The sequence below is a fragment of the Platichthys flesus genome, chromosome 5 (assembly GCF_949316205.1).
Source record: "Platichthys flesus chromosome 5, fPlaFle2.1, whole genome shotgun sequence".
Lineage (NCBI taxonomy): Eukaryota > Metazoa > Chordata > Actinopteri > Pleuronectiformes > Pleuronectidae > Platichthys > Platichthys flesus.
Genome location: NC_084949.1, coordinates 19,083,134 through 19,108,267, shown reverse-complemented (window position 1 = coordinate 19,108,267; position 25,134 = coordinate 19,083,134). Strand labels below are relative to the sequence as shown.

The 25,134-nt window shown below is 44.5% G+C and overlaps 1 protein-coding gene across 1 annotated transcript; it reads right to left on the bottom strand.

Annotated features, from left to right (window-relative positions):
* Positions 1–269: 269 nt before the first annotated feature.
* mxd4 (MAX dimerization protein 4) lies at positions 270–24,038 on the bottom strand. Its single transcript, XM_062387644.1, has 6 exons — positions 23,774–24,038; positions 23,170–23,269; positions 20,049–20,078; positions 7,765–7,879; positions 6,057–6,219; positions 270–5,270 (listed from the first exon to the last, which is right to left on the bottom strand). Exons 1-6 carry the CDS (start codon positions 23,835–23,837, stop codon positions 5,110–5,112), a joined length of 633 nt encoding a protein of 210 aa, XP_062243628.1. The 5' UTR covers positions 23,838–24,038; the 3' UTR covers positions 270–5,109.
* Positions 24,039–25,134: the final 1,096 nt, after the last annotated feature.

The window sequence follows — 25,134 nt, the reverse complement described above, 5'->3', positions numbered from 1 at the left end:
TGCCTCATGTCGTCGGATTTCTCTGGTGAACTTTTTCTCTGCAAACGATGAACTCTGACATTTAAAGACGACTTGATATTCCAGTTTCGGGTGCTGCACAAACCAAACAGGAAGCCTCATAACATTTGAACACATGTATCTGCTTATTCCTGCTGCTTTGTTTCTGGCAGTTGACGGTTGTCAGTTTCTATTTCCCTCTCAGTAAGAGAACCTGTTGTTCTTCAGACTGTTGAAATCATTTTGCAGGTCAATAACGAGGCTGAGGCATCTTTACGTATAAAACATTTTAATTATATTACAATGAGAGAATGCACAATACCTTCAAGTGTTTGCTAAACATAGCCAGCACCAGGTACTCGTGTACACGCACTCGCACGCACAACAAAAGGAACTTATATAACATCTTCTGAATGCATGTTACACATCCGCTAAAAGGAACATATTCACAGGTCTCTGGCACAGAACTCTCCCTACTCTGCACAGTGTGTCAGCCTGAGCAAACTCCCACCGTCCTCTTCTCCACGGAATCCCAGCCACCTCTCGCTCCTCGAGAGCAGGAGCAAGAGATGAGCCGAAAAGTTGATGCAACGCTTCCTGTGGAGCGAGCGTCACTCGATACATAACAAGAAGAAAAGACATAAAGGCTGGAGTCCAGGACCAGGAAGCGCAAAGCTGACCTAAAGCCTACAAGTAGTTAAAGCTATTATGCTGGAATTACATAAACTCTACTAATCATTCAGCAAGGGAAAAAGTGACTCTTCATTTGGCAGGAATAAAATTTAAAGGAAGCCGTTTTTTGTAAAATAGCACCACTGCTCAGCGGGCTCTGGGATGCGAGGGCGTCGAACCTCTCTGCCTTCTCTGCACAGACTGTCCCTGATCTCTGCTTCACCCTGGTTTCATCCCACTACCCAGACACCCTGTTTCTCTCTGTCTCTGCGTTCTGACTTCCCCAAACGTCACGCTGTGCTTTGGTGCTCTTTTGAGAAAAAAGGGAAGAAGAAAAAAAAAAAGACCCAACACAGTAAATCTCTGTGCAACAGCAAAAGAAAGAAAACATCAAACCTGGTCTGCCCCTATCTCTGAAGTCTGTAAAACTGAACCCGTCTCTGTGTTGAAGTTCTGCTTTGATCTTTCCTTTGTTCAGAGTTCGATGAGGATTCCTGTCAACTCCTTTGACTCGAGCCTCAACTTTTGTTTTTGAGAAAAGAAGCAGTAACATCTTCTGTTGGGGTTCAAAATAGGAGCATCGGGGACTGATCAGACAGTCCTCATTAATTGGTACAATCTCCACTTTCTCTGTTTCTTCTAAGGAAATAACGTTTTCAAAGGCACATTTATTTATATTTGAAGAATTTCCATTAGCGCCACCTGTCCAGCATTCAAACTAAATGTTTAACCACCATAACACACTCATGTTGAGTGTGTGCTAAGTACATTTGTCAATGATGCCACTGAAAAATGAATAATCTCATATCTGGCCCTCAGCTGTTCTCATTCGTCTTTCTCACTGGGAGGTTCTGTGCAAGAGAATAATCATATGCCATCAATATGGTTTACTCAGTTGTTCATTTGACCAACAAATAGAAGGACATTTATGCTACAAACAGTCAGGTAAAAAGTCTTGGACATGAATGTAAACACTTGATGACGGAGAGAAAAAAACGACCTTTCCCAAAAGTAAAAGGTTTTTTCGTTTTTTTTTTCCTTCTCTCTTTTATTTTTTGCCCTGCTGCAGTGAGTGGAGAGAGAGTGCAGGTAGGATGTAAAATTCATCAAAACAAAATAAAGAGTTGGTCACCGAAACAAATGCACCACAGAGTCGAAAGCAAAACCACCTGCTTGTCTTAATACCCCCCCTCCCTCAGAAAGCACAAGATGGTAATATTGCTGTGTCTCAAGAGGTCCCCTGATCAATGGGTAACACTATTCTGGGGATGGACCACTGGGAGCGTGGAGGATAACACCTTAAGCTGCCATCGATTGGATTAATCTTTTTATCGCTCGTCTCCCAGGGACTCCCACTGAACATACACACAGTAATCAACATACAACAATAGTAAAATGACAACAAACAAAAAAAAAAAAAATAGACACATGCCTCAAGCGCAAAAAAGTTTTGAACCCTGTTGATGACCATTCGGGGGGCGACTGGAAGCTGCCATGGGAGATTACCAGTGTGTGGTTGTTGTTGTTTTTTTCCGTGACAGTGGCGACACTGGCAGATGATTGGGCGTCAGGAGGTGTGTGGGGGGGGGGGATAGTGCCTGGACAGGATGTCATACAACAGCGGCTACTCAGTAGAGACTGGAGGGGCTTTTTATTTATGTCTTTATTCGTAATGCGGCCTTCTCTTCACGAGCCCCATGCTCATGGAAGTGTTTTGGCATTTCAGCCCCGCCAGAGGAGGAGGAGGAAGAAGAGGGAGGACGAGATAAAGAGGGGGGGAGTGTGACCTGAGCAGGGACTGCAGGTTGGGGGGGGGGGGCAATGAGGGAGGCTCACCAAGGCACAGGATGACAGCAGGAGAGTCAACCAAGGGAGGGGGGGCCAGTGTATCAACTCCCCTGCCCCCACTCTCCCTTCAACAAGCCTGGCCCCCTGTCGGCCTATCTCTCTCTCTTTCTGACACACATACACACACATTCACCCAAACATATATATATATATATTTATAGATAGATATACTCAACTCTTTTTTGTCTTTTCATTACAAGAGCACATTTAGGAAAATATAATACAAAATTTTATACAAGAAATATAGACTACACTGGCTAGATTCACTTTCAGTGACGAGTAGCTTCTTTCGTATGCAAGTTTTTTTTTGTTTGTTTTCCTACGAGTCTGGTAGTTTTTAGTTTTTTTGGTCAGACCTGCCACGGGGGGTTCGGCCCTTTTTTGTTTTTGAAGCGTCGGGACACCGAGCCCTGAAGAGACGGCCAGAGACTGAGGGAACTCGGACTTGTCAGAGAGCAACAGGTCTCGTCTGTGAACGGTGACGATTGTGCATAAGGTTAAAGACAAGTCCGAGAGGAATCTTCTCCTCATCGGTCTCCAGCAGCGCAGAGAAGCTCCAAAAATACATAAGGTTTAGCAGAGAGAGAGAGAATCAGAATTAGTTTTTGTTATAGAAATTAAAAGTTCACAACTGGATATTGATACGTTTCTAAGTTCTACTCATTAGAGCTGGTCCTTTTTTACTTTGACCTTTTTTTTTCAACATTTACAGCTTTGACTTGTTAATCAGAGCGAGAAAAAACACACACAAGCGCACACACACACAAACATACACACACTGCTTGAAAAGGAACAGAGCTGTAGAAAGATGCCCAGCTACTGGGTAGACGGGATGGTGGGCCGGGAGAAAAGAGAAGGATCCATTGGTGAAAAAGAAAAAGGAAAGCTGCACCTCTTTTTCTGCAGGTCCTCTCTCTGCAATTCACCCACTCACCATCTACAGGTGAAGGAAGAACTCTGATGTGAAACCTCATGGTCCACCAGTGTCATTTCCCAGTGGAAGCACCCGCCTCGTGTATTTATTGCTACATCAATTCGCTACTGAGACAAAAGATTTAGACCAATCTTTAAAGAGTAGAGTTTTAGTTTTCGAGGCAACTCCTTCGTTTTCTTGACATAGTAGTCCATCCACACTATAGGGTGGTATAGCGTAGTGGTCAGTAGTGTGGAGGAGTGGTTAGGCGACCCAACCAGAGGGAGACACGGAGGTTTTGGACAGTAACTGTTCATCTGTTCACATCCTTTCTTCTCCGCTACAGCTCTGAAACCTTTTCAGTTTGTCTTTGGCCAAAAAATCGGCCACGTTTTGGTTGTGAGGATGTTAATCATGTACAAAAGTAGCTGTTGGAAAAAGTCCTATTTTTGCTGTTTCAGAAGCATTGACAGCACACAAATTAATTATTCCACAGTTCGGACAAACACACTTATTTGCATTCTTGGTGAGAATTAGATAATAACATTGATGCAGTTCCCAAGCCTGTGAGGTGAGAAGGAGTCTGCACAGTTAATCTTAGCTTTGCAAAGACTAGAAAACGCTAACCTGGCTCTGTCCGCACCTCTAAGGCTTTTAAAGTTTGAACGTCTGTGCAAGCTAAATATAAAAATGTTATTTGCAGTTTTTCTGCAGCGTCATGTGTCTGACTACTTATCAGTCCGGATCATGTGCCTGACTGTTTTATGACCAGGATTTTCCACATGACCCACAGCAACTTCTCAGGATTTACACTGGAGTTCTTATCAGTATAAAACAAACAACATAGGATTTGCTAATGAGTTTTACAGGTGCAGGTCACAGGTGGTTAGCTTTCTACAGGTTTATCTGTGTTCACTCGTGTCCAGTCTATATGCTAAGCTACGCTAACAGAGTCTGATTCTCACTAAAAAAATAAATAAGCAAGTTTCTCAAAACGTCAAACTGTTTTTTTAAGCTTTTTACAAATTTTTCAGCTGTCGAATGTTTCAATAAACAATAAGGAAACCTGCAAAGCGACTTTGTAATTTAAAATAGCTTTGGATGTCCCAATGTTGCATATATTGCAGAACAAACAGAAGTGCTTTGGCAGTAACATCACAAACTTAGTGCAAAGCCTTGTCTGTGTATGATTGCTAAGTGAAGATGATGTGAAACTTAGATTTAGTTTCTGACCTCTCTTAACCTTTTTACACAGACAAACACACACAAAAAAAAAATCCTGATCAACAAGTCAAAGCTGACAAACGCACCACACAAGACCCAGATAAAAACCACAAGCTCTGCTCTGCTCTGTCTGAGCCTGTTGCAACACTAGGTAGGCGCTGTGAGGGCGGTGGGGGGGCAGGGCGTGTGAGGAGGGTCAGGCAGGATACAGTAGGGTGAGGTAGGGTCAGTGGTCAGGGTGGGGGTCAGGAAGGATTGAGTGGCTTTTTAGCCCCATGTGCTTCCTGGAAACCCAGGGCCAGGAATGGAGGAACTGGTTCAGGGGTGTGCCGCCGTTGTGGACTGGTCTGACGTAGGTAGTGGGCGGCGATGGCAAATGGTCGGGGGGAAGGCGAGGTGAGCGGAGGGACGCACAGGTGAGGAGGCTGGCTGGGAGTTGGATGGACACGCCGTGTCTAACAGTGGTGCGGCTGCAGTCTGTGGGAATGTGTGGCTGTGTAGCTGGTGTCACTGGAGCTGCTCTGGAGGCTGTAGTGGTCCTCTTCCTCGACGTCGCTAATACTATCCAAGCTGTCCGCCTCGCCGGGGGTGAACTCCATGCCCTCGATGTCCACATCTGCAAAAAGAAAAGAAAACACACAGGGTTATTTTCAGCACTGTTTGAAAACAGAGCAAGAGGGAGAAAACTGTTTATTTCCACCCAACCGTGGGCACATTTATTAGGGAGCCTGTGGACTAAACCTGGATTTCGGCGGCCATTGACCCTGGAGAAACAGGCAGATCTTTGTGCCTCCACAGCCAAATCCCCATCCACTGATAAACAACTGTGTCCAGGGTTAGTAAATATACAGTACAACAGGCTGAGTTAAAAATGTGATGGCTGACTGTATTTGGGGCATTTCTGCAGGTGAAACTTGACAAGGCTGTTTAGGTATTAGCCTGTAACCTGGGGCCGTCACCTGAAACAAAGAGGGGGGGGGGGGTAGGGGCTACTAATCATGTGGCTCAAGGTTTATCGGTGAACAGGGGGAGTAATGTAAACAGCCACACAGCCAAACAGCTGTGACTAGGTCCATGTGGAGGAACACACTGATAGTGTCGTGTTATGAGGTTAATTGTGAATAGATTGTGAACTAACAACGTGACAAGACCAGTCGCCAGAGCGGATCTACATTTTGTTTACATTAATAGTCAGTGCTCTGACCACAACAAAGCACAGATCTGTCTGAATGGCACAGTAGAGATGACGTAACAGGACATAACAATGTGGAATACACGTCTTTATGCGCTCCAGAAAATGACGTATGGATTGTGCTTCTGATCGGAAAAAAATAAGGTTTTTCCCTGATGGGTTGAGCCATGATTTGCTCCCAGTGGTTTTTACTGTTTGAAGCCAGCTTACCTTGCTCGGAGTCGGTGGAGATGGTCGAGCCCATGCTGTCAGTGCGGAGGCGCTCCACAGACCCGGACACGGAGAGCTGCTCCAGGCGGCGTTTGAGGTAGCGGTGCTCTCTCTGCAGCTGCTCCTTCACATTCAAAGCCTTCTTGTCCTGCTCCTCCAGCTTCTGCTCGGACAAAAACAACACAAGAGTCAGACATAAGGTTCATTGGACACCAACACGTCTGTAGTAAAGTGTACACCTGTATACTGGACAAATATTATTTACCCTTTACTACCTCCCCCAAGGAGGTTATGGTTTCTCCCCTATCCATTTGTTTGTTTGTCAGCAGGATGACAAAATAACTACTGAAGTAAATTTCTTATATCCTTTTGGAACAAATCAGGCATATTTAGTAGAATGACATCCATGGTTGTGTCCAATGTACTGCAGATCCACATACAAATCCAGATCTAGTGACTTCAAATTTGGTTTCCTGAGGAGTTGAACTTCTGCATAAATGAAGTTATGCAGAAGTTCCCCTATAAATTAAGTTTGGGAATTTTCTCTTGGGTCAGATCATTAAATCTCACGTGATGGATTAATATTTCCAGCATGTGGCAATCATATCAACTATGATAATTGGAGGCGTAGCATAAATCTAATCTTGTCTTGTAGAACCTAGCAAACAAATCCTAACTAAATAAACCTCACCCTATCCTGCAGATGCTGTAACTAAGGCTTGTTATCTATCATTTCCTATCAATCAGACCTCAGCCAAATTCACAAGAGTCTATTCAACAACTGTCAAATTTCCACTTGAGGAAGTGGCCGAATGACTGCGTGAGGTTAGAAAGCAAAAATGAAATGTCAGATCTGGTAACAGTCTGACTCAGCGTGGGATCCGATCTTGCTCCATGTAAGCATGTGAACGTTTTCGGTGGTGAATCAAAGCAGAGCCGTGTCACACGTGGCCCCTTGTGATACGAGAAGACAACACAGTAACCAGGCTCAGTGCGGAGAGGACGTGCATGATAAACAGGAAATGAAGGGTTAAACCTTGCGACTTCTGGATTTTCCACCGACCACACTGTTGCTGCTGGTAAACAGTAAGACCAGTGAAGCATGTCCTGAACTGTTTTTACATTTTCTTCTCATCTGCTACATGACAGGTATTTTTAATACCACTTGTGTTTGTGAGCTGAAACATGAACCGTGGAAGAGGAGTCAGCCTTAAACAAAGCAAACATCCAATTATCAAAATATAAGCCACCAAATGAGCTATGTTATTCCACTTTGTTAACTCATTTGTTAGGTATTGGAGTTTTTTCTTTTTCTTTCAGGGTTGGGAGCTTCTTCTTTTTCAGGCATCCCCTGCAAACCTCTGATTGAAAGATTAGCAAACAATACCCCACTTAAAGCAGGCGGAGGAGAAAACCAGAGAGCGTGAGTTGGGTGCACAAGGAGCTCAAGGAGAACTGAATCTATTTTTAGTCTATTTTCACAAGAAGTTTGAATCTTCTTTCAATTATTGTTTGTGAGGAAATTTATTATTATTATTTTATTTTTTTATTGCCAGAAAAAGGTTTTGCTTGATCAATCACAATCGATAAATTGACTTATCATTAGTTGTTGTTGTCAAAATTTATTATGGCTCTGAACAGGCCACCTTATCAAACATGGCTGTTATCCAAAGTGTTGTTTGTTTCCACAGAGCTGTTCTTTCAGTACCTTGATGTGCATCCTGGCCCTTTTCAGCAAGCTCAGTGTGGTGTGTCTCGTGCTGTCTGGACCCAAAGGCACCAACTTCTTCAACTGGTCCAAGTACAGCCGTAGTTTGGCACGTCTGCAAACACACAAGCACGAGGTGAGTCAGCACAAAATCATCCAGCAGAAAAAGGTCGGAGAGAAGGAAGGTACCAACACAAACACAGTGACAAGAGCAAATCCACACATCCCTGAAGTGCACAAACAAATGCTGCTGCTCATATAGTCTGGAAACAACCATACTGATATGTCTTATATTTAAAATGGTGTATTCACTTCAAAACGATCTCCGTGATTTAGCTCCGTATCAGTAATAGTGGCACATCTCAAAACGTACATATCCTGTATCTGACAATAAGTGTTTGCAACATATTGTCTGCTGCTGTTTGTCCGGTTGTGACTGACCCATCCTTCCTAAGATGCATTTCAAAATTAAAATGGGGCCAACAGGGTTTGCAAACACTTGAAATCTCCTTGACCCAAAAACTTCAAAGAGGCTTTAACCTCAATCACAGACTGTTAAATAAAGACAGATGTCATGACTGCTCACCAAAAGTGAAGCCAAAAACATCTTGCTCGTCATCTGGTGGCTTATCGTAGTATAGGCCATAGGATGGTGTCTGTCATTTTAGGCAGTTCTTATCACCCTGATGTATGTCCAAATGTAAATTTGGTTTTAATTAGTTATTTCATGCAATCAGAAAAGTGTGAAATGTCATGATTGACAGATGAGACCAGCTGCTGATTGGTTGAGTGCCTGTCTCGGCAGCCTTCAGATATTTTAGTTTGATTTCTGGGTAGTGAGAGGAAGTGGGGATTTGTCATCCATCTTTGTATACAGTCTATGAACCCCACAGTCCCCAGGTGCAAAGAAACATTACCGACCAAAATGACGGCCATGAGAAGTTCCTCATCTGTCCTGAACGGCTGAACTTTCAAATGACAAATCATGACCTCAGAAAACTCTGCTTCCTTGCCAAAGCCCCGCAGGCCAGCGACCCTGAACTGCCAAGTAAACGCTCACTGGATGAAGCAGTTACATTTTTTACAGTTTAATGCAGTGATAGTGGCAACAAAACAAAGCTAATCTCTGCGTGGTCATGCAGTGACTTTGTATGGATATTGTAAAGGGCTGCTTTTATTCACAACATTTTTTTTTATCAGCAGATTACCTCCCGTCTCTGTCCTTGGGCCATACAACTTTGTTAATAAAGGCCTTTCAATCCTCCATTAGTCAAGCTAGTCCATGAACCGTTCCTTTGTTCTGAGCTAGCCTTCCCCTTCTCTCCGGTTCCTTTGGCTAACTCCGGCTGCACGGTAAACATACTCCGACAATGCAAGGTCTCCGTTGGCCATCGCTGCAACGACAATCAACCTAATAAGAGAAGCGAAGCTCTCCGGGGACTGGCTGCGGAGCCGAGCACACAGGAGACCACAGCGAGTGCACAAGGACGTGATCTTTACAAAGGCAAAGTCTTTTCCCTGTTTTATTTTCTTTTGAGGAAGGGCGTCACCTGTGTTTTTCACATAAAGTAAGAAACTCTGACTAGCACTGACTGTTTCATTTAGAGTTCAGCTGAGGACGGCCTGTGGGCAACAAGACAGTGTCAGGGACTCAACATAATAACCCAAGGTCCTGAATGAGAAAAGCATCTTTAATTAGATTGTAGCTGTAAAAACACACCAGATATTTAAAGCTAATTTGATTTTGATTGAAAATATCAACAAGAATGTCCTCAAAACCGTGTCTACCTTCCACAGGTGCATACAGGCGTTCCAAAAAAAAGGGCGTGTGAAAGTGCACTCGTTCTTTTATATCCTCCTCTCCCAGGGGGCAGCCTCCAGCTTTCCCCCCATCCGCTGAACCCCCTCCACCCCTCTACTCCACCCTGCCAACATCAACACACCCTCATCCCACTGGAAAACAAGTGTCTTCTGAGGACAGGGGTGGGGGCCCACCTCCAACCTGCCCCAGCCCAGCCACATGAAGCACTTGGAGTCCGGCCAGGGGGAAGCAGGCAGGAAGGAGCTGGGGGTCTGCAGCACAGGGGGGAGAGGGGTGGTTTTTGGAAGGGAGTGGGGTCTGAGCGAGTGGACGACTTTCTCTTGGGTTGAAAAAAGGGCTCTTTGAGTGCAGTGTGCTCAGCTGCACCAGGCAGCACTCCATACACATGATCCAAGGGGTAACTCGAGCCAATGGGCAACCATCTTGTACCCTCCCTCCCTGCTCTCCCCCTCTCCCTCTCTTGTAATGAAAAACAAAAACAAGGCGTTCCCTTAATATTCTGCCTGGCAACCCACCTTTCCCCCCCCAACAAAACTTCACAGGCCTCATCACAGGCCCCACCTGTATGCGCGCCGCATATTTGACCTGGCATGCAGCGTGCAGAAATGTGCACAGATGCACCTTCACTGCCGCTTCTAACCACATGAAAATAAAGATGAATGTCTCCACTGTTTATCCGTCTACCTTTCAGATATACTGCCTCTTTTCACTCGCCCTAAATGAAAAGCATACAACGTGTCACTCAACAATCGAATATGCTGACCTGGAAGAAAACCATACATGCCATTTCAGGAGATTTTCCCAGAACAATGTCAAAATAATCAAATAATATACGATGAAAAAACTATATATATACTGTATGAGTCGATAAAGAAAGTTGTTATAAAGTTGCGATAAGTCAGGGGGTGAGTTTTAGAGTTGCTGGTAAAAATTTGTTTTAACCTTCAGGCTAGCTGTTTCCCCGTGCCACTTTTAATGCTAATCTAATCAGCTGCTGGTTGTTGCTTCATATTTATTATATTGTCTTCAGGGAAATACATGCATGTCCCAAAAATCACTTCGTCTAAGGTTGTGATTGGTCAACTGCCTCGAGCATGTGTAGTAAATGTCCGCCTGTGACTTGCTTAAGAAAAGCTTCAGATCTCTGACACATATCTATAAAACACGACCTGTTTTAAGTCTGACAGTGTGTCCCTGACAGCACCCCCCTACCCCCCCCCCCCCCCTTGCAGCACGTGTCACCCTGCCGTGAGATACACTCACTGTTTTTCTTCAAGAGTGCACAGCTGATTTGGAGTTAGGACCCTCCCTCGCTCCCATTTGTTATTCCTAAGCCAAGCCCTGGTCACGCAATGTTTATCACATTGCCTCAAACAGCCATGCAAAGTGCAGCGCCAGACGAATGTTGATGGAGAGCATACAGTTCGCATGGCTCTGTATCACATGACAAGTTCCAATTTGTCTGGGTTGAAAATAGGAACATCTTTGATATCCCAGCCATGAATAGTGTCACAGTGTGAAACTGCTATGGAGGGTTTCTGGTTTGTAAGTCAGCAAGTGCAAAAGCAACTGCATGCAACAATGACTAGAAACACACAGTGTTATGCTCTAACGTCAGCATTTGACCTCTAAAATCTGCAAAAGTATTGTACTGTAATTCCTCTGAATTTGAGGATGCAATAGTGAATCTGCAATCTGATTTTCTGTGGAGTCATGTCTGCAGAGAAAATGACCACCTGACTGTTCTCACGTGCGAAGTACCACGGGATGATTTGTGTCTGATCTCTGGCCCTTCCTTCCCCCTCCTCTTCCCTCTTCCCTCTTCCATCGGCAGAGACATAGGAGAAAATAGAGAAAGGGACTTTTGCTCAGAAAGCTGCACGCTGCTGAAACTGGAGCAAGCTTTTCAAACTGCTGACTGAGCTCCAAGGTTACTGGGCACAGACCAGGCCTTTCTCACAGACCCGGTCACACTTTGGGACTCTAAAGGAGAGGAAGCATGTTGTTTTCAAAAGCGAGAAGTGTAGCTGTAGCGCCTTGTGTATGTAGATAACCAGTTTTAACAGAGTCAACACAAACCTAATGGTTCACACTCAGCATTATGGCGACATAAGTCCTACTGCCGTCCAGTGGGCTGGGATGTGAATCCATCGGCACACATTTGTGAAAAAAACCTGTGCAGGGCCTGAGAAGTCTAGCTAGTACAAACAACAGCCCTTCACTCACTGCACTGTCTAATGAGCTTGCTGCAGCCCAGCGCATTCCTCAACCCATACGCACGGCACTGAGTGGCTTGTCTGGCACCGAGCCAAACCCGCTCCAGCAAGGTCAAGGGTCATCAGGAGACACCCTTGCCGGAGCTGACTCGGTCTGTGGTGTTGTTTTGACTTGACATCAGCGTGGAAGATAGGCTGCCAGGTCGACTCGGCTTTAAGACGACACAGTGAAGGGTTAATCTCAAAATGCGGTTTTGAGATGAGGTTTTGCCTGCAAATGTTAAATGTTCTATTTGTTTTAAGGGTTCAAATCAATACTCAAACTCATTACAATTTTATAGTTTGGGCCATATTTCTTATCAGGTATAATGACTCATCAGGTTTATTGCTGAGATTAGGAGATGCACGAACATCACTTGAGATAAGGTTTACCCACTTTCGTTATCAACAGTTTTGCACAATCCACTTGCAGTGTTAGTTTCAAATAAATTGGTTTAGTCTGGGTATTAAATATAATCATTTGCCTACCAAATAAGTCTTTTTACTTAACTTGTATGTTGACAATGTTCTAGTGTTTCTAGAATTGATCTGGTTATAACTCTCTTACAATTACTGACATAAATGGCCCTTAATGTTTTGTTCAATTTCTGTATTTCTGTATAACTGTATTTCTCTCTCCTGTATGGACAATCATTTAGTGACACTGGCATCCAAAAAGTTATTAAAGTTTTTCTAAAATTTAGAAAAGGTCACAAAAAAGACCCCAGAAAGTTTTTCAAAGCAGAAACTTCCTGCATCTGGCCGCCTGTTTACAGCGCAGCTCTGTTCAGTCGAGTGAAAGTGGGGTCTGCGTTGTGTGAGTGAGGATCACCATGGTGAGGTGGTGGAATTTGGGGTTGCCAGCGGAGTGGCTCCACATCTGGCTGGCAGGCTTCTGGGGAGTAACGAGGCAGATGGAGGGAGGTTTGAGGTGGTGAGGGGCCTCACCCAGAGCCCAAACACAACACGCACACACACACAGACACAAACACACACTAGGCCTTTCAGCGGCCCACTTCATCGGTCTCGCTGTCACCTTCCAGCCCTACCCTGAACATGTTTACATTTAACAGAGATCTGATGCGCCGTCTCTGAAAAAACAAGAGGGTCGACAAATAAGAGCATTAAGATCAAGTCAAGTGAAACTGGCAGAGGGAGTTGCCACGGTGCCCACGCTGCAGACATGTGACACCAGGGACGCACGCACAGGGAAACACAAGAGCCTGTTTTATTTCATCCTGCTGATATGCAATGTCAGTCGTCTGGGACAAACTGTATTTGTTTTCCGTCGTCGAGGAAGCCACACCCGCCCACAGTGGTGAGTGACAACTGCGAGGTGAGACAGAAGTCTCCCGTAAAACAAGCAGGATCATGGAGTTCACTCTCATGTGACTGCTCTTACACGCAAACAGAAACTTGGAACACACCACAACATCAGCAAATACGGAGGGAGGGACCTGGATACACTACTCGCACAATTAGTCTGAAGAAAGAGGAGCATGCCTAGCTGGTGACTTAACAACAGGAAGCTACAGAATTAGGCAGTTTGTTGTGCACTCGTAGTAGTAGTAGCATTTCCTTAAAGCAAACTGGAATTTCCACTGGGTGTGCGAGGGAATGCCTGGTAATTAGGCTTTTTTTTTCTCTCTCTCTCGTATACTGAAACAATCCCCTGAGCGAGCATTGGATCATTACAAAATCCCTTCCTCAGCACAGCCAGCTTACACTGGTGTTACAGGAAAACAGATGTCAAATAGAACTTAAAGAGCAGAGCGCGTGAGAGGGTGAAACACAAAGGCCTCCCCGGGTGCATCTCTGATACACTCCAACAATGAGGGACCTGGACATTTGCTGCCTTGCTGCTGCATGCATTGAAAATGTCGGACAGACTAGCAGGGACAAGTTCAGCGAGCTCAATAACCACATCCCCCCCGACTGGTTTTATAATGATCCTTGTAAGAGGATTCCAGCTTCCGTGTTGAGTGTAAAAAGTTGGGCTGTTTACTCCTGTGAGGAGCAGCGTGGTGGAGGATCTGGACCCGCCTTAAAAGCTGAGAGGTTGTGAGATGCCAGAAGGAAAAAAACACTGTCTGCAGTTTCCTCAAACTTTACATGAGGGAGAAAACTTGGGTTGAGCTATAGTCACAACCCTCAGACTAATGCAACTTGTGACGAGGAATCTTTTTAACGCTCACAAGCCGAAAAAAGGTTGACAGCTGCGGTTTTGGAACGTAATACAACGTAAGAGAATAAAGGAAGGGAAGAGAACAGATTGACAAGTGACAGAATGCCTGCAGCTCTAATCTTTTCAATATTCAATCCGTAGCAAAACAGACATTTTCGCTTGAGATCCAAAACAAGCCAAGCCGAGCATGGATGCATCTGCAGAGGATTCTAGTAATATTCTGCTCATTGTGTGACCCCCATCCACCCACAACCTCTCCCCCCTAAACCCCCTCTCTTACTTAACTGCACATTCCAGTGTATGTCTGCATACTTCGCTGACCTGAATTTCAAGCTGCCTGCTCGACACTCGGAGCAGCCACGTCCTACGCTGCCTCCGGTCCCTCCCTTCGACAGCGCTCAAGAATGTCTTCGCCTCCGCCTGGTTCAGTCCACTCACTTCCCCCCCTGCTCTCCTCCTTTTCACTTCTGTCTTTTTATTGTTTTTACATGAGAAACAAAAGCCGTGCAAACACCTTGCATGCCACGTTGTCTTTTAAGAGCATCAGCTTCTTTACAGCAGCGAATCAAGTTACTGACACAGAAAGGGAAGAAGCCTGCAGCAGCAACACCTGAGAGGGAAAGGAATGTTCTCACCTCAATGTAGGTCTACGCAAGTCTCATTCACATACTCAAATAGTGTCTTTGTGAGGTAAAAAATTTCACAAAAAGCCAGTGCACATCACCCTGCAGGCCTCATGCAAACACAATTCTCCACAGAGTAGAAGTGGAGTAACCACAGCCAGTCTGACCTGAGACGTTGAAGAACCTCTCAGCACCTGGTGACCTCAGGGTGGAGAATTTTCATGTGACCTCTGCCGCTGACCTCCAGCTGTGGCACGTCTCTTATTGTAGAGTCTTTCATTAGTTACAAAGCAGACTTTCCTGAGGCCACAGCCACACTGACTTCAGCAAACGTTGATCAAATCTGACTAAAGAAATCAGGAGGGAACAGATATCCCATTTATATGCAATATCTAGTTGTATTAGTCCATGACAGGTTATAATAATAAAAAGGATTAATTAATCCGTATTAGATTCCGTATTCTTTAATAAAGTTGATCAAATTTGTTTTATTTTAATCTTTTTTACTTACTACATTAGCCTCACAGAGGATCTCTGTTTTTTTTATATTTATTTTTGATTTAGTTTTAATTTCCATTAGTCATTTCAATAATCACTAAATCATTAGCCAAAAATGTATCTGTAAAGCTTTTCGTAATAAATATGTTATTTAAGACATTTTTCAAGCACAATATTCCTCTTTATCGTGATAATTTAATGTTTGTTTCTCTCCTATATAATAATAACAGTTTTCACTGATGGTCAAACGAAATTAGCTTTTTAAAATGTCAATTTGAGCTCTAGGACATTTGTATTCATACTTATATTTTGTGATATTTTACCAACCAAATAATCAGGAAGAAATTATCTGCCAAAGTCCACTTTAAAGTTTGATCAGCATTCACAAATTTAATGTTGAATATAAATTTAGCTGCAGATTTCAACATGGCCTACATGAGACATAGCACAACTCAACAGTCATTACTGGTGGTTTACCAACAACTAAAGACACACAACTGAGGAATGCAACTGACAGTATGGCATTTGAGGAAGTGAAAAACAAAAGCAATGTGAGCTTTTGAACGTCACACCGAAGCCAAAACTTAAAAGTAAAAACGAAACTATTTTGTTTATCTCATAGCATGTGAGAGGCAAATATGACATTTAAATAAAAAAGATAACATTTTAAAGCAGGATGACGACATAAGAGGCTCACTGAGGCTGTGCAGTTTACAATCCACGTTATAATGTCCTTCGAAACTCCTCCACTCATAGCTCAAAAGAGTGGAAACAGGCAAAGATGAGTTTTTGCGAGAGGAGCTTTCTCCTCTGAAGCGCCTCAGGTTTCTGCTGACTCAGACACTTTTAGAGGGCAAAAATGAGGAGTAAGGGGAAACAAGATAACAGAAAAAACAGATGTGGTCTCCGGAGAAAAAAAAAGAGACAAAGAGTAGAACGTAGAGAGGTGAAGTAACCGGGCCGTGGATGTCTCTCCCTCCCACTGCCATAACTCAAACAGCTCAGTGAGGTACTGCTGCTGCTGCCCGGCCTTTGACACACACACACACACACACACACACACTCACACACTCACACGCACATTGATGTACTTCACCCAATGGGAGAGAGCTCCTCAAAACCAAATAAGTCATTCATCACAGCTGGGAGTAGGAGACACTGAGAGTAAATTTAATTAGAGAGGACATTAGACCGTGACAAACCGAGAGTCTGCTCCTGTGTCCATGAAGTTTGTGTAAATTTAGAGTCAAGTTCAAGAGGTGTTGCACAGTTGCTGCACATGATCCGCGGTGGGATATGCTATGCTGCTTACGGTAAAAGACCGTTTGTTGAAATCAATCTGCAGAAATGAAAATGAGAGCACCTGACTGCGTGGCCACTGGAGAGTTAAAAATAGATCTGTAAATCCTTTGCTCAATTGAGGTGAGTGCTGCAAACGCAACAGTTGCCCAAGCCTCAAGCGACTGGGCACCGATTTCCTGTAAACAAACGATATGTGGGAAACAAAAAACGTCTATACTTTTGCAATTTCTTGGCATAACGAGAAAAGGAAACTTGTGGCGCGCAAGAGTCGTCACAGGCGTGATGAGCGGCGGCTTAAGTCAGAAATGGGAAGGAAGCAATGCCAGCTGAGAGCGACCACACAGAAGCATTCGGTTTCACAGAAGTGTCAAGCTGATGCTCTGCAGCTCTGTCCTGTGTCGGTGCAATGATCAGAGAGGGGAAAGAAAAAGCTGTTGAGTCACCCTTCAGAGGGTCTGTGCAGAGTTGTCACAGCTGAGCTCGGGCTGCAGCAGATAAGAAGTTTGTGTGAGGAGAGAAAAACCCTGTGGGACAACGTTGGCTCCCGGCCAGACACCTGACTCAGGCCCTGTTCATACCTGGCAATAACGTGCGCCTCGGTTGATCCGATCCCAAGTGGACAGCTCTAAATACATCACTTCACACTTGGGTTATGACTGGGTCCCCTTACTGCGACTGTAGCGACTGAAGGGACCACATGTGATCTGGTCTCTCTACATTCAAAAGTACACACATGTACATCAAGACCGTTGGTGTAAACCTTGTGAGGCAGCAATGCTCCTCCAATATGAAAGTCTGCCAGAAATTAAAAGAAGAAAATAAAACAACAGTGACTTTTACTCTTCATCATGTCCCAGCTAAACCAGTTCACCCAAGAGGTCTAATGTTTCAAGAAGTTTGGGTTTATCAGGAATCGTAGACAAACCTGAATAAAGCAATTTGATATTGCGAATGAGAGGGTACTTCCTCTTATGTGGAGGATGTTACTTGAGTTGCCGGTCCTTCAGGACACACTAGCATACACACTGCGAAAAGAATGTAGCCTTACGCATGTGAGATCGTATCTCAGTGTGTCCGGTGTGTTCACACCTGTACGTACAGCCGTCCACTCAAGAGCTTTCCTAAGGCCTAAAGTCTCCATACCTGCTCAACCAGGTGAGCTATTTGGCGCTCCCCTCGCAAGATTCTTTATCTGGTACAGCCCTAACAACTATTAGACTATTCTCGACAAATGACGTGCATCAGTCACCCTGTCAGCCTTGTGACTATGTAGTCGAAGGATGTATCTGTATGAAAGCCAAACATACAAACACATGACCAAACAAAGACAGTGAGTCAGCCCCTCCCTGGTGTGGTTGTCTGAGGGGTGTGAGGGATGTCGATTTCAAGGAAACAGGGCTGAACAGGGCTTGGAGATAATTTACCAAACTAGTCACACGGCCATTGAACTGGTTGGACAGGGCAGCAGGACTTTTGGTTTTGATATGATTCAGCAGCCGACAGAAAGACAAATAAAGATGTTGGTATCATTTCAATCAATATAGCATAACAGTGGACCTGGAAGTAATATATTTAAAAAGAAATAAAAGAAATTAAACGCTTGGTCAACAAAATTGTGACCTTTGCTAGATAATTTAAGCAAAAGGGATCATGGGAGTTGTTGTCTTCACTATCATTGCCAATGAAAATCTACCTGACATAACTCAGGCTTAAATTGTGTTCACGGTTGAGGTAATGTATTAAAGTTCTATTCACATTATGCAGCAAACACCAATGAGTATATGTAATATATTGCTAGGGACCAATAGAAACTGTGGAAGGAAATAAACAGCTGACTGGCTAATCTGGCTAGCAGTGGATTTTTCCAAAGTTATACGTTGTTTGCCCCGGAAGTTAGAGCAGAGAAGAACAAAGCCAAAGGTAAAGTGGGTCTAATAAAATTAAAAGGCAACCAAAATGAAACGTCCCCTTAAATTGAATAAAAGTGTGGCTTTAATTTAAATCCACCAGTCAACTAAATATGTTGTTTGATTTTGGATTGTTACATTCGTAAAAACTATACTGTAGGTAAATATATGCTAGATGCCTCATGGAGGATCTTGCTGAAGCCTGAAGACACAGTTTCTACCTTTAACACCTGCATGTTGGAGTAATGACAATGTAATTTGAAGACACAAGTCCAGACAGGGTTTGAATCAGGATGCATTATGTTGTAAACGATCACAATGGTACCTTGTCATTGCCGGGGCTTCTTTTTACAAATTGGTAGGTTGAAATGTATCCTTCAAAACGGCCACGGGTGGAAAATAAGGACAAGATGAAAACACAGAATAATGGTCCACTTGTTTTAAGGATAATTTCATTTCATTGCTATATCTTAAAGAATAAGTGAGAGAAGTCAAATGTTTTAACGTTACAGGGATGACACTGCACTGACTAAAATGTCTAAAAAAAAAATATTTTTAGAAACATGGGGCCATAGTGATGACAAGGGAAGTGAGTAAACTGATTATGGAAACTGTCAGTTTGACTGGAACTCACTTTATTGCTCAGCCACCACACCCCGTCATTGGACATGAGGTAACCGGTGTGTCTCAACACCTACAGTGAAATCGGCCCCGGCCTCCTCCTCCGTGTCTCAGGTCAGGGAGGAACGTGTCTGCACTTGTCTCTTGTCTCTCTCTCCCTCTACGCACATCCATTACTCACTCGCAGACATGTGACTGGCAAAACCCAATCCCTCAATGCGTGTGATAGTGTGTCACACACACACGCAGCCCCACACGCCCATCTCAGCCACGGCTCACATGCTAATAGTCACATCAGCTGTTTCCCTAAATCCTTAGGCAGGCAGTTTTTCGACAAGTCAGTTGAGGTAACTGACGCAAAAACAGAACTGCCATAAAATGTTTTACTGCATCGACCAAACTCAACAGTAGTTAGGTTGTCTTGGATCCAATACGGGCTCGGCCTCCTGACAATGTGAAGTCATCTCCTCTGTTAATGAAGTCAAAACTGATGTCTGTGCCTTTAATGAGCAAGCGTATCACATCACCACGAGCTGAACCCTGTACCCCGAAGGGGGGAAAAGAATATGCTTCTGAGTTGCAGTGAAGTGCATGCTGGGAGTGGCCGGGCAAGATCACAGTGCGTGTGAGTTGTCTCTGGCCTCCTCAGTTTGGAGAAATGACAAGCGAGGGCCAGAGTCAGTCCCCCGCCTCCGCCTGCAGCATGGGCAGGATTATCACATTACTGAAAGGATTCCCCTTCCATACAAGGTAACGAGTTTCATCCGTGCAATGGAGACAGATCTCAATCGACACGAAGGTGCTCTTTGAAATCGGCCTATTATCCGTTTTGAGACACTGTGAAATAATTGATTAAATCTTTGGCTCTTTGAACATGACCTCTGATCCAATCTGGTGCTTCTGACTGAGAGAGACATATCTGGGGGGGTTTCCCCCCCACAGCCAGCTTCCCTTCACCGAATATGTTAGGAATTCAATTGTACTGAGTAAAGATATGAGCGCAAATCAGATCAAATGGAGAGAGATGGGGGGGGGGGGGGGGGGGTGAAAGAACTTGAGATGCCACCTTACCTGTGTTTCTCCAGCTCGTTGTGTGACGATCTGAAAGGCCAAACACACAAAGGACACAGGTGAGTGTCAAGAACACGTGTACCAAGAATACTATAAAAACAGTCAGGCTGGGATGTAATGAATAATCCCTACGTAGGAGGTGTGGTTAGTAAATGAAAAACAGATCAAAGGAAGACATTTGGAAGAGAGCGCTAAGTAAGAGCAGATCTGAAAGCATTCAGGGAAAATATGTCAAGAGATCAAACAAGGACAAATCAGCTTTTGCTTTCCTTTCTGCCTCCAGGAGCCTATAAGGCTCTGGAATGCTGCACGAAAGGAAACGTGGTAATGTGACACTTGCATGTTTACTTGCATATTCATTCTGATGAATTAAGGGCACAGACTTCCAGGAAATTGGTCACACCTTCAGCAAAATAGACAGCCATGACAACTATGCAAAAACAAAGCTCTATGCTTAAAATCTCTTTCCATGTCCATGTGACATTTTGTCAGAGAGCGAGGACCAGAGGTCAAACATGGCCTAGAGAGAGAGAGAAAGAGAGAGAGAGAGAGCAAAAGACAGTGAGAGAGAGCTAGAGAGTGCGAGAGAGGCATCTGTGACACTGCACAACACACTCCTCCGTCCCTGCTGGCTCGCCCAGCACCAATACAAACAGCACGCACGCACCACTGTTGTTGCTGCTGCTGCACGCTGACTGAACAGCAGCATGGACATAGGATAAAAACACACCCAGACGTCTGGGAGGCCTAGACGCTACAGAATTCCTCAGTGTGTGGGCTATTCTGAGGAGACTCTCTATTATGATGTGCAGCCGGGGGGCAGGGGTGGGGGGGTGTGGGCCCTGCAGTCCATCTGAAACAGGCCCTCTGTTCACGAGGCCGTCATGGATACCACCAGGGCAATAAAAACAAAAACAGCGACAAACAAAAAAGGGCCAGACTGACAACAAGCCTTTTCAGATTTCCTGAACTGTTCCGGAGCCCTCGAGCGCGCACAGCAGCTCCCCCCCCCAACCAAAAAATAGTTTACAGTTGACCATACAACAGGGACAAACTCTTCAAACCAATAACCCACTTCAAATGACTGACAATGAGCATTAATCCATGGAGGAGGAAGTGAGGTAACCGCAGGGAGGGCCCCGTCCAAGCACGGGGCACGACCAGGATATCATAATATAGACTGCACACGGAACTGTGAGAGCACCAGGTTAACACGCACCTTTACATGTTATGCAAAAGAGCAATGTAGCATGCAAAGCGCTATGTGGTCTGATGTCATAAACTTGTCCCTGATGGCCTGTAAATTGGCTTTTTATCACCTTCTACATGGGCTGTAAAAGTACCAGCACTCATACTGGTGTAGAGAGTGTCCTGTGTATTTTTTTTTTTGCCACACAAACATCACAGATTTTACGCGTTGTCAGGACGGGTTAGGCAGGCTTTTTCTTTAGCATCAGAGCTATTTATATTTTTAACGTCATACTGAGTGTGACAGAGAGGTGAAGCAGGAAATGTCTCACCAGGAAAATTCCAGGTCTCGCTCATTTTTTTTTTTTTTTAGAAGTGTTTTGACTTAACAACAGCCTTGCGAGTAAACAAGGAAATTCCAACAGGGTTCTTCTTTCTGTCTGTGCAGAAATAGACTCGCAGCTGAATGCCCTGAATAATGCACCACTGCAAAACATGTTATCTGTTTAATTTGAAGTTTCGGTCGTGAGATCAAACGCTGTAACAGTTGTTGATGCTACAAAGAAAGCTTTGCAATTTTCAACTAACATCCAGCTTTTCTGTAAGACCGAGAATATGTTTTCAGTTCAAGCATGAAATATGTTTTTAATTCACTAACCCCCCCCCAGCATCCTGTTGAGAGTAAAGAGGGAGATGGGGAAGTTTGCCCCCTTTTGCTCACAGCCACGAGAAAAAAGAAAAAGGAGGGAAAAGCAGGTCTGTTGCATGAAGCCAGTGTTCGTCGCCGTGTGTGTGTAGGTGTCTGTTTAAGCCACCACACCCACCTGCCACATACACACACACACACACACACACGCACCCCTCACCCACACACACTGAACTATGTGAGTCTGTTGGCGATTGTAATGAGAGGAACGTGGACGTGGGGGGTTGCGTAAAAATAAACTCTCAATTTTGCAAAACCATATGCCGTCAAAAGGAGTGTAATTACAACAGTGACCGTACATGCTGGATGTGAAATGATGTTACTCTACGGAGGAAACCACGCACACTGCATTTCCCTAAACTAATATTACCCAATAGCTTTTTTTTTATTATTAGTCTGATGTTGACGTGCCACAGTTCTGAGGAATAAAACTTCCCTGACGCTACAAATCAAGCAGACATTTGAATGAGTCAGAGATAACCCTGTAATATTTTGCATTGGATGCAAAGTGAGCCTCCTCACTTGGGAGGAGAGAATCAGACTAAGAATCTGACCGTACTACCACAGTGTTGATATGAATTATGAGCCCTATTGCTGATATGGAGCTGGACAGACCGTTTCATTATGGAAATGAGAATTTAATATGAACCAGTATGATTTTCAAATAGCCCAAATGCAAACTGAAACTCAAATGTGTTAACTAATGCAAAGTGACAGCATGGAAATCGTGAGCTCTTGCAGAAACGCCTTTACTGGGAGAAGAGTTGAGCTGATCAGAAGGGAACATTTACTTTCACATCGAACACTCACACACACACACAAATCAAAGTTTTGCGCAAGTGAAAGCATGTGATCCCGGCAGCAAACACGAACGCTTCTGTAAGTATCGACAGTATCTCGTATCAGCATGGGGAGTTTTTGTTTTTGTTTTAGGAGTGTGTGTGTGTGTGTGTGTGTGTGTGTGGGTATGTATGTGCGTGCGTGCGTGTGTGAAGCAGAGAGTGGGAGCAGCACGGTTGACAGTGTACGCGTGGCAGTGTTTATCGGAGAGACCAAAACAGAGGAGAGAGAGCCCAACCCAGGCATGAAAACAGTGTGTGTGCGTGTGCGTGTATGTGTGTGTGTGTACTCACAAACAAACACACAACGGGAGTGGGGGGACTCTGGGATAGGGTGAGGAAAGATAATAATACAAACATTAAATAAAAAAGAGTCAGACATATTTACCTATTGTTGTGATTTTTCCTGGAAATTGGCGACGCTTTCGTTTTCTTTCGGGAAAAGTCGCTGCTGAACGGTAACACGGACGCATAGCCGTGTTCTGCCTCTGTTGACAGGACACACACACACACACACACACATTGAGTTTAGTTCCTTCATCGTGCAAAGAAAAAGTGACGGGGGGGGGCAATGGTTTAACATGACACAGCTCTGGAGGCAAACTGACACAACACATAGCACACTGTAGCTAACGCTCAATACAGGTCATTATGATGCTGTTGTCAATGTCACGCTTGTTCACGGATCTGTCCCTGGCGTATAACCTCGTCTCTACGCACGTCCACGGACGCATGACACCCTCTGCATTGTGAATAACACTGGTCCCCCCCCCCCCCCCCCCCCCGACACCTCGCAACCCCATCGTCTCCGCTCCACATCCCACCCGTCCACAAGAAGTGACATCATACCTGCACAGGGCACGTTTAAAACTTTACGGACGGCAGCCTGCGCTAAGCTAGCTGCCCCCCCCCCCCCCAGCGGGAGGTGATCCGCTACAGGGACCGGGAGCTGGGCTGTCAGGCTGTCAGGCTGTCAGGCGAGCTGGGTTTACCTCTGTCTCTCCTCTCCAAGTATTCTGCCGCCTCCAGCAGAATCAACAGAGAGTTAAGTTCCATCTTCTTTCTTCTTCTTCTTTGTTATTTAAAGAAATAGACAAAAAAAAGAAAAAATGATGTATTTACATGAATGTACGAGTCGTAAAGTAGCCGCAGCCGAAATGATAGAAAGAAAAAAGAAAAAACAGTTGGGACTGGGAGAGATGTGAGCTCGCTGCTGTTTTCACTTCTGAGTCCTGGTGACTCCAAACTACACTATCAACAGCAGGCTGACTACAACTCAGCCCGCTGACGGACACACGCGCCGCCCAATGGGAGCAGCCTGCGGGACGGCACTCCGGATGTGCTCCAGCCAATGGGCGGGCTGGGATCGATTTGATTGGTGCGACGGGACAGAACAAGTCAACAGGGACATACCCTAGCAACAGCCCGGGCCACCCGCCCCCCTCCGCGGCCGATTGGTGTGACGCGGGGGCGAGCGGGCTCTGATTAGCTGGGAGGGATTGTGGGCGTGCGTCCTGGGTGAACTTGGGGTGTCGCTGTGGTTGATGTGAAAACTTCTCTAAAGTGCGAGTTCTGGATTTGAACCGTGAAATAAACGCGTAACGTCCATAAAGACTCTGTTATACACGTCAGCCATAATCCACTGGAAGTGTTTTTCATTTGCTGCTCAAGTCAACCTCAGGCACACAACTTTATTGGGTGATGAGCTGCAATATGTTTGTGTTGTTTGCGCGTTCTGACAAAGCTACAAAATGCATTTTATATGAAATTTCCCATTGCTGTTATGATATGAGCATTTATAGAAGAATGTGAGGAGCATGAATGCACAGTGAAAACTAACCACAGCCGGGGAGAGAACAGGATCATCATTTTGCAGCTCACACTGCCTGTGTGCAACACCATCCACAGAATATTGATCAAACCCATAATGAACATTTTATGATTCTTATTTCATGTTTGCTACTAAACATGACCATTACAAATTGTTGATTTCACCTGCGCCTTTATTTCTGAGATGTGGTTAAAGATGACACAATAAATGATTACAAAATAGATTGACAGCCAAGTTACTTGAGTCATTTTAATTGTCTCTTAATCGTTTTAGTCGGGTGCCTGCTTGTCAGATGTTGGCAAACTCATGTTGGGCAAAGTCATCAGAATTTATGACATGTTGTGGACATTTTCCATCATTGTCTTGCTTTTTAGAAACCAAACTTTAAATGAGGTTGTGAGCATTGATGCAAAATCGCTTGTTGCCGTCCTGCTGTCAAACTGGGTTATGATTGGTTTTTAATTATTCAGTCGAGTCAAATCTTAACTCGTTAAAAGCCACATCTGTCAATAATATTTATCT